Source organism: Sabethes cyaneus, chromosome 2 (assembly GCF_943734655.1).
Source record: "Sabethes cyaneus chromosome 2, idSabCyanKW18_F2, whole genome shotgun sequence".
In the NCBI taxonomy this organism is placed as follows: domain Eukaryota; kingdom Metazoa; phylum Arthropoda; class Insecta; order Diptera; family Culicidae; genus Sabethes; species Sabethes cyaneus.
In genome coordinates, this window is record NC_071354.1 from 108418676 (window position 1) to 108428894 (window position 10219).

The window sequence follows — 10219 nt, forward strand, 5'->3', positions numbered from 1 at the left end:
CATTTTTTGTCTTCACGTAAATGCTATAGGCACTTAATTTTAATTCAAGCAGTCAGTTTAAGATTTTCTAGAAATATATCTTATTCTTAGGACCTTTGCAACAAGCAATTTAGATTTCTAAAATTCTTTTTGAAACAGAAGCTATGTGCGAATGACAAAAGGTGGCCCAACCACAGTGACATTCCCCTACTAATTGCATGGTTCTACTGCTAATTTATCCCAGCTAATAAATATTCATTTTAACCACAATTCAATCATACTATTTAATACATAAAATACATTCTTCATTTGACGGTCACTGCCAATTTAATCAGTCAATACCAGTGCTCAAACCAGTTTTAAACATGCATTGGATCTTCTGATGCGCAAAGCAAAGCAAAGTCTAGGTGCTACATTCCGTTATCGAAACTTTACCTTCTGTTTTATTTATATGACAGACCTCGCAGCCAGCTAGAGTACAGGAAAATTGCAGGGCCAGTTGCTACGATCCTATTGATTCTAACAGCCTCTCCCAGTCGAGATTCGAACATACGACGACGGGCTTATTAGGCCAGCGTCATACCTCGGAGCCAACTGGGAGGCAATGCGTCTGATGCGCATCTGACGTAAAAAGGTACCAGATTGTTTTAGTTTGTTTTTTTAATCTGATAAATAAAGTGAAACAATTTTATCACAGAAGTTTTGAGCTAAGAGCTGTTGGGATTTTGGATGAGTTATTGTAACATATCTATCTTCTATCTATATATAAAAGAGGCTTGTCTGTGGCCAAAACCAGGTCTCTGACAGAACGTCATAAGAGGCTTCTCAGTAACTAAAAACAAGCCCCTGATAGGACATCATGCTTTCGTAGCAATGGGTTCTATTCTTAGTCACCTCACTGGTCGACTAGTTGACTGCTCGATTGCTCAACTGGTCGACTAGACTGCTCGACTGGACTGGTCGATCAGACTGCTCAACTGAACTGATCGACCGGACTGTTCCATTCGACGGCTCGATTGGACAGATCGACTTGACTACTTGACTAAACAGCTCGATTTAACTGCTCGACTCAACTTTTCGATTCGACTGCTCTACTTACTACTCAACCCGACTGCTCGATACAACTGATCCACTTACTACTCGACCCGACTGCCCGATTGAACTGCCCAACTGCATTGTTCGATTCGACTGCTTGACTTGACAGCTCGACTCAACTGCTTGATTTGACTACTCGACTCGACTGCTCTACCTTACTGCTCGATTCAACTTTTTGACGATTAAACTGCTCGACTAGACTATTCGACTCAACTGCTCTGTTCAACTGTTCGACTTAGCTACTCGACCCGATTGCTCGAGTCAACTGCTCGATTTAACTGCTTGACTTGATAGCTCGACTGGACAGTTTGATTCAACTGCTCCATTCGGCTGGTTTTGAATGTCCCACGAGTCCAGCCCCCACTTACGCCCGTATGGAGTAATTCGCATTTACATTCATTAAAACGCGTACGGAATGCTTGTCAACGGAAACTGCGACGTCAGCGAACGATAAGCAATAAGCAGAGGTTTAAGCAAGCTAGTAATGCATACAGACTTTTGAACGCTTCTTTGTACAAGTCATATGTATTACGTGTGCAAACAAATTTGAAATCCAATCCGCGAGGGTTTTGGCGTTTCGTAAATTCAAAACGGAAAAGTACTACAATCCCAAAGAATATCCGTAAAAATGACGTAATTGCAGAATCTACCATAGACTCATGCCAGTTATTTGCTGAGCTTTTTGCATCTGTTTTCGCACCAGATGCGGCCTCAAGGATAGAAATTGATGAAGCCATTCGCGATGTTCCTATTGATTTAATCAATGCTGGAATATTCACCGTAAATCCCGACATGGTCTCATTAGCTGCCAAACAACTAAAGCGATCGTTTGCTCCCGGTCCTGACGGTCTACCCGCAATTTTAATATGTCGTTGTGTTGATTTTTTAGCTCAGCCTTTGTGCGATATATTTAACCGCTCATTCCAACAAGCCAGATTCCCTCGTGTCTGGAAGCAGTCGTTCATGACACCGGTTTTCAAACGTGGTGACCGCCATAACGTCGAAAATTATCGAGGGATTACGAGTCTTTCAGCCGTTTCAAAATTGTTTGAAATTATAGTGCATAAACAACTGCACAATGCCGCAAAACATTCTATATCCACGATTCAACACGGTTTTATGCCCAAACGATCTGTCACTACAAATTTAGTGACGTTTGCGACGAAGGTAATACATAGCATGGAGGAAAAAGCGCAAGTGGATGTCATTTATACAGACTTGAAGGCAGCTTTCGACAAAATAGACCACAAAATACTGCTATACAAACTATCCCGTCTTGGTATTTCTACGCAACTGACAGTTTGGTTAGAATCCTACCTTACGGAACGCGAACTAAGGGTCAAGGCTGATGGTTATGTGTCGCAACCTTTCTCGAACAGCTCCGGAGTTCCACAAGGCAGCAATCTTGGGCCACTTCTGTTCATTTTATTTTTCAATGACGCTACTTTCACATTGGACGAGAGCTTCCAGCTCGTTTATGCAGACGATTTAAAGTTATACGTAACTAACGCTAATAGTATTTGCGAATTGGTGCCACACAAACAAACTGATTATCAGTGTTGGAAAATGCCAAGTGATCACGTTTCATCGTACGGTCCAGCCAATATTATTCGACTACCACATCGACGGTGTTACTTTGGCAAGAGTTACTAAAGTAACTGATTTAGGAATTCTCCTAGATGCAAAAATGTCATTCGATCTGCATTGTTCGACAATCATATCCAAGGCTTCCCGACAGTTGGGGTTTGTTGCCAAGGTAGCAAGGGATTTTTTGGACCCGTATTGCTGGAAGTCATTGTATTGTGCACTCGTTCGTCCAATTTTGGAAAATGCGTCTATCGTATGGCATCCTTACCAACTCACATGGTGCCTTAGGATTGAGCGAGTTCAGAAACGGTTTATACGTCTGGCGCTGAGAAACTTGCCTTGGCGTGATCCCGATAACTTGCCACCGTATCCTGATAGATGCCGGCTTTTGGGCCTTGATACTCTGGAACAACGACGGAAAATTCAGTAAGCGCTGTTTATAGCCAAGTTACTTAATAGTGAAATCGATGCCCCTGAACTACTCTCAATTTTGAACTTTCGCATACCAAGCAGATCTCTTCGAAATACGACGCTACTGCAACCAAATTTCCATCGAACGTTGTTTGGATACAATGAACCGGTTTCTGCATGCATTCGCGCTTTCACGGCAGTTGAAGAACACTTTGAGTTTAACGAACCGGCTAGGAATTTTATGAATAGAATTAGGTCATTAGTAATTAACCGTAGATATTAGCCAATTTTATTCATTAAGACATCATTGTCAGATGGAAAATTTTTAAATAAACAACAACAATAAACAATTACTCGACTGTACTTTTTTATGTGACAGAAGGGTACTGGGTTCCAGGGATACCAGACTTGCAGATTTGTCTGCAAATTCCAGATTTTTGGAACGGTCTTGCAGATCGTTGCAGATGTCGATTAAGACCTTGCCAATTCTCTTTAAATGGTAAAGAGTGGGACAATGTCCCACTACGCCTTAAGGTAAGTAGTTTTTTAACTACTGCAGGGTCTGGGTAGATATACTGTTTAGCTTGTCTACAGCCTTGCGCTTGGTACCAACTGGATGTTATTTCTAGCTTTTCCCAGGTCAGTAATTCGCTTTTGATAGCGGATATGGAGGTTCCCGGTTCGGTTCACGACCAATGAACTGATGAGCAGATCCTGATCTCGCTAGGCTGTCGGCTAGCTCATTGCCCTTGATTCCGCAGTGTTCAGGCAGCCAGAATAGTGAAACTTTGTTCTGGCGGGAGAGCTGCCTTAAGGTTGTGCTGCATTCCCAAACTTATTTGGATGCACATCTGGTGAACTTGAGAGGCAATACAATTTTTGATCCATCTGTAAAAAAGCAGATGGTACCGGATGGAAGAACAGGCCCTCTATTGCTCCATACATTGCGATCAGTATCAATTATACTGTACGGAACATCCATGTTAGGCCGTGCCTCCATCCAGTCAGAGAATGTCGTTACTAGGAGTGATAGTTTGAACTCCCTTAGTACGCGAAGGTCCTCAAGTATGTTACGACACCTTCGCAACCTTAGTGCACCGAGTTCGACTTCCTTCTTTACATGAAGATGTAAAGGCAGCAATCAACATTGTCTCCATGGCTGCAGTTGGTGTTGTGCGCATAGCGCTAGAAGGAATATTTCAGCATCAGTAAAATATGTTATGTCGCATATCAAAAATCATCAGCACTTCATAATATAGCGATTGTTGACCATTTCATGTCTCTCAGAGGCCATTTGGCCCATTTTATGTCCTGGAATTTTTTTTTCGAAATCCATACCGTGCTTGGATCAGAGAACAAAATTTCCCTACGGCCCGGAGGCGGCCATATGAGGACCTCTGAGAGACCTGAGACGGTTCCCAATCGCTATTTTGTGAAGTGCTGATGTTTTTTGATATGCGACATGACATATTTTACTGATGCTGAAATGCCCCTCTATGGTAACCGGTTCCGGATTTCCGGTATCCCCCCGGATCCGGATGGCGCACATCATGTCTTGTAACTGCACTGCCCATGGATGCATAGTTGATGTAAAAGCCAAAATGGTCAAAACGTGCTTTTCAGTCCTGTGCATTCCTAACTATATCATATACATGCCCAACACTCAAACAACATATGTTTGTTCGAAAATATTAGAGATGTTTAGGAAAATTGAACTACTCTGCTAATGGTTTCATAGCTGACGTAACTCTCCGCATAATCAACCAGCAGACCGTCAAACAACATTCAACTAACAGTATGTTTATTCGCATAAACTGGCGTATGCATTTTTTAAACACCATACACGGGAAATGAATCATAAAAATCCATCAGCCCTCTTTTGATTGATAAACTAAATCGACAGATTATTTGATTGAAAAGTTTACAGTAAAGATTATATGGCTTTAAATGCTTCTCTCGATAAAAATGCGTTTTATCAACAATCACGGTATTGGTCGTTACGTCAACTATGAATTCATGGGCAGTGCAGCAAAGTAACTGATATTGCTTTATTGCATTTATTGCTATTAACAGCAAAAATCTTTCGAACTTGCTTCCGTTGATTCATAATATGTAACACTTTTATCCATAACTGTGTCCATATATCGTACTGATCGATAATTGTGGGTTAGACTAAGGTAGAATAACTGCTTAAATTGTGGCTTTACGATTATTATTCAAACAATTAGATTATCTTGAAAGCTTATACAATTAGCTTCATATTTTTGCTATCGAAGCTAAGGTAACATTTAAGTTATTTTTTTTATTCTATAATTCAGCGTGAAATACGCCTTAGTTGATCCATAACTGTGAAGTAACTGTACCTGCGGCAATCGAAACGTTTTATAGAGCCAAATGCTCTTCAATCACAAAGACTATTAAACCTTTCAAAATCCGACTTGAGCACATACACCGGTTTGATAACAGGACATTGTCCTTGTAAGCACCACCTGAAACTCATCGGTAAACTTAATGAAGCTAACTGTCGCTTTTGTAATCATGAGATTGGAAGCTCCGAACATTTGTTGTGCGACTGTGTTGCACTATATCATAAACGACGTATATATCTTGATAAGGGGCTGACTCAGCCCTGCGATATTTGGAATGCTGCTCCTAATCAGCTGATAATTTCATACGAAATGCATCACCTGATTGGGATAAATGCCGACAGTAGTTGAGGTGGCTCATCAAACTTTGATAGCTCACTGATACACATGGCATAAATTAAAAGAGGACACACCACAATAGATCAAAATAATGGTCGCGGTGGTAAGTCCCCAACACGGGGAAAAACTGTACCTGCAGTTTTCTTGACAGGCATATATATTATTTATATATGATTCATTACAATATCGAACGTTATATTTTATAAACAAAAATGGTTGATAGCATGATCCTATTTCTCATTGCTACATAGAACGATTTCAAAGACGCCTTCATTTATGACAACGACGCTCATTGATATTGAATGTAATGTCGGCTGCTTTGGCGACATCCATTTAGTACGTCACGCAAATTTTGACCAAAATCAACCCCCCCTCCCCCCCTTGTCACATTTCGTCACACATTCGTGACCCCCCCTGAGAAAGTACGTCACGTCACGGCAATCCCCCCCCCCCCTTCACAACAAAAAAATTAAATATTCATTCCAACCTTTTTATTTAAAGCTATCAAATGAATTTCAGCAAATAAAAAAAGGAAAATTTTCGAGCTTATAAGTCATCGATTCACGGATTTTGAAGATGATCTTCAATTGCTGCAATCGGATATGCCTCAGAAGTCGCTGATGTGCCGTCGATTAATGTTTAGCGCGTATCTACGCCCTTTACATTCATCCACTCAAATTCGTCTGATCTAGTTGAAAGAATCAGGACTTCCAGCTGACGTCTTGCAGCAACACGCCTTGCAATAATTTTTCTGAGGGACTTTGTCATTTTGTGTATTTCTTCAATCGTGTAATCATTCAACACTACCTTAGATGCGAAATTTAATCCGCAAGTGGCTTAAACCCTATCCTTCAGAGAGCTTTTGAGTGAGGGGCAGTATAAATTATACCGAAAAACCTTAAAAGCAGCCGTGGAACTTCGGTATGAGTTTTTGTTCATCGATTGAGTTTAGCACGAATATCAAGGGAAAACATTGCCGTGGGTCTCTGGTAGCATCCCGTAACCCTTCAGGAGTTTGTGCGACTGCTATTTGCGGTTGCAAAAATCTTTTAGGCAGGACGGTACTCAAGCAGCTCTTCAGCGGTGTACTACATATTCTGTAAAGCCTTAATGGAGAGTTCATACTACATAGAATAAATGAGTCCTGTTCACACATATATGTTCAAAAAAGTGTTCATTCAAAAAATTTAACTATTTGTTTTAAAATCTATCAGTACGTTAATTTTATAGAAGCCTTCAATAGTTGTATCTTCAAATGAAGGCTAAATTATAATTTCCCGAATAAATTTTCCATTTGATTTTTTTTTCATGTGACGTCACATAACTTCATACCCCCCCTCCCCCCTACGTCACAAATCGTCACGATTAGGTCAACCCCCCCTCCCCCCTATATGCGTGACGTACTTTATGGATGCCCCCTTTATAATCGTAGTAACCTAAAAGCATAGGAGAGCTAACATTTTTTAAATGTATTGCTTTCATTAAATAGTTTATAAAATATGCTCGTATTTTTTTATTCTATATTAGAGAGGTTTTCACCCTGTGGCTGGTTCGCCTCTGCTCGTAGTTATGTATAAGTTAATAAAAATCTGAGACCGTGCGGCCCATTTTGTATGATAATTCTGTAAAAGACTGTAACCCCTCATATATTTCGTGAAATAAAGACAAAATCATACACTTTGCATAATTGAGTTAATGCCAATCAACACTAGTTTTATGATGCGCGAAATTGTTGCAACCTGAATTTTGACACCATAATAATAATATGTACATTTTTTCCAGATTCAATCGACAGGAACGAAAAATATATTGTAAAAACTGCGGACAGCAGTTTTGCAGTAAATGTTGTCATGTCGAGCCTGGTTTATTTAACCTGAGAATTCGTATTCCAGCTCGTATTTGTAATGTGTGTTACTCCCAGTTAAAGGAAACATGTGATGTGTAGATAGTAAAGTAAGTTAGCACAAATATGTATAATAGGACGAAAAGATTATACCTAAGTAATCACTAGTGTTTTGTGTAGCTCTTACAAATCTATATCTATATATTGTATTTATATAAAAGAATACCAAATAATCTGTTGTGTTTGAACACTATTACGTGATCCCTGTATTAGGAATGTAAAGTATCATTGCACTGAAATCTTTTTTTACAAGGTTTGTTTTTTCGTCTACTCAAGAACCGTAGAACTTAGGCACCATTTACAAAATACGTGACGAATGTCGAGCCTCTCACAAATTCATTAAGTAAAAAGTGAACGTTCATAAGTTGGCCCATTCTTAATAATCGAAAAAACAAACCGTGTAAAAAAGTACTTGAGTGTAATTGCAAATATGTCAAATATATTATGACAAGTTAATGTACACTGAAATAAATAGTTATATTTTATTGTTTATAAAGTTTTGAAGAATTTGCAATACGGTTGTGAGCTGGGTGCAAAAGCTTGAAACCGTACCGAAGTTTCCGTCAATAAAACTAGGTCTTTCATTTTCATTAACTTTTTGTATTCCGGTACAGTAGGCTGTTAACGGAAGATCCTTATCCCGCTGATGGGGCTCCCGTCTTAATGTGGGCGGGAGCCACTGTGCCCCCTTTTCTGTTAGCGTACGACAACCGAGGTTGCGTACCCCAGCCGGCACCACGTGGAGGTAGGAGTTGGAGTATAAAAGTGGGTGCGAGGGAGTTGATCTTCGAAAAAAATTTCCTGGATCAATTTTTTTATTTCGATTCTTCAGGATCGTCGTTCACAAAGATGTCCGGTATTTTTCGGCGTTTGAAACCACCCTGCCCCCCATCGTCCAGTTTTGTCCACACTAACTTAACCCTCCAAACCCTACTAGAGCAGATGTCCAGTACCAAATATTAAAAAAATAAGCGTTTTATCGTACATTACACATTTGTTTTATCAGTCCTTACCACTCTATTGACATCCTCATACCGAGCTGCGGCTGAATGACAGCTGAATTTGGTGGATTTTTGAATTGTTTTTGATTTTTGGTGGTTGGACGTCCGAAATCACGTAAACCCTCCCTCCCCTCAAACCCACAACACCCGCCAGGGCATGTGGCTCGCAGGTACTAATGTACCTTTAAACCATAGAGGAGCTGGACAAAAGGAGACTACACAACCCCCTTATTAAGCGCGTGACGTATCTTCAAATTCCACCATCTGGTGGGTTGGGTGGGTTATTTCTAGACACAAATCTTCCTCGATCTATTATAAACGAACGACCGAATTGAGAAGTTTTAATCTAACTTGTTTTACTGCAGGTGACGTTGTTTGTCCGTTAGCGTGTTAGTCGCGATTCTCCACGAGGATCTTCGGGTTAAAGGCTCCGTTCCCATGGGATAGACCAACGTCTCATACGCGCAAAGGGTGCACCGTGAAAATTTGACAAAAACAAACGTTTTGAAAACATCAAATGTAGACAGAATTGGCAAAGGGCGAATGTCGCAACCTTAAAAAACCTACCGGTGATGGTTGATATTCCTAAATGATGTTCCAGCAAAAAATACCTCTCACCCGTTTTGTTTACATTTGCAACATTCGCCGTTTTGTTAATTCTATCTAGATCGGTCTATTTCTGGTGCTGGAGAGAAGTCAAGGGGCTGACAAGATGACTGTCTCCTGCAGCCACATAGCATCGCTGCGAGCGCACATAGATTTTGATTTGCAAGAACCATTCATACTATAAACTATGAAACGACCTATGTATGGCAGTTCTCTGCAAACATGTTATGTTCTTGCTAAATTATTTATCGTCCGCCAAAAAATAAATGTCTCAAAATTCAATAATGATCACTCAAAATAATTCGAAAAACTGGAAAACATTTCGATTTCGTTGTACCACGAATCACAGTTTGCCAGATATTTCAGCATGAAGCTGTCAAGTTGGACCACGTTGAGAGAGGTACGTTGCATATGAGGTATACAGTAGGATTTCGAATTTGGCAACAAATGCGTGTCGCCTATGTTGCCAAAATCGAAACCGTGCCAAAATCGAGATCCTTTTTCGATATGAAAAAATTGAATGTAAATGCGTTAGAAATTGACTAAATATTATTAATCAACAATTGCAACCATTTTATGTTTAAAAAATTTGCCCAGAGCTATCCGTGCGGTACAAGTAAGTGTTTGGCAACCTGCGGTAAGACGTAGTCCTACGGCAATAAACATACTATTGCTCGAAACCTTCTATAACCGCAAACTTTTTTCCATGAACACATTGAGGGCATCCTTTTTTCGTCATTTAAAGCATGTGAAAACTGACAGATATTTAAGCATATTTTTGGAAGTGAAATATTTTTTGATGCCAAAAACGGATACCTACTTTTGTTGCCAAAATCGGAGCATGCCAAAATCGAACCATGCCAAAATCGAGCCATGCCAAATTCGAAATCCCACTGTATTGCCAAAGCTACTGAGCAAGAGAAAACGTATAT

The 10219-nt window shown here is 40.1% G+C and overlaps 1 protein-coding gene across 3 annotated transcripts in view; it reads left to right on the top strand.

Moving 5' to 3' along the window:
- The window catches only part of LOC128738096 (WD repeat and FYVE domain-containing protein 3), a 177208-nt gene extending 169104 nt beyond the window's left edge, over positions 1 to 8104 (top strand). For all 3 annotated transcript variants that reach the window (XM_053832940.1, XM_053832942.1, XM_053832943.1), the window contains one exon: positions 7560 to 8104. In XM_053832940.1, coding sequence (XP_053688915.1) covers positions 7560 to 7722 — 163 coding nt within the window. In that variant the 3' untranslated portion in view covers positions 7723 to 8104. The remainder of the gene's footprint in view (positions 1 to 7559) is intronic.
- The last annotated feature ends 2115 nt before the right edge of the window (positions 8105 to 10219 follow it).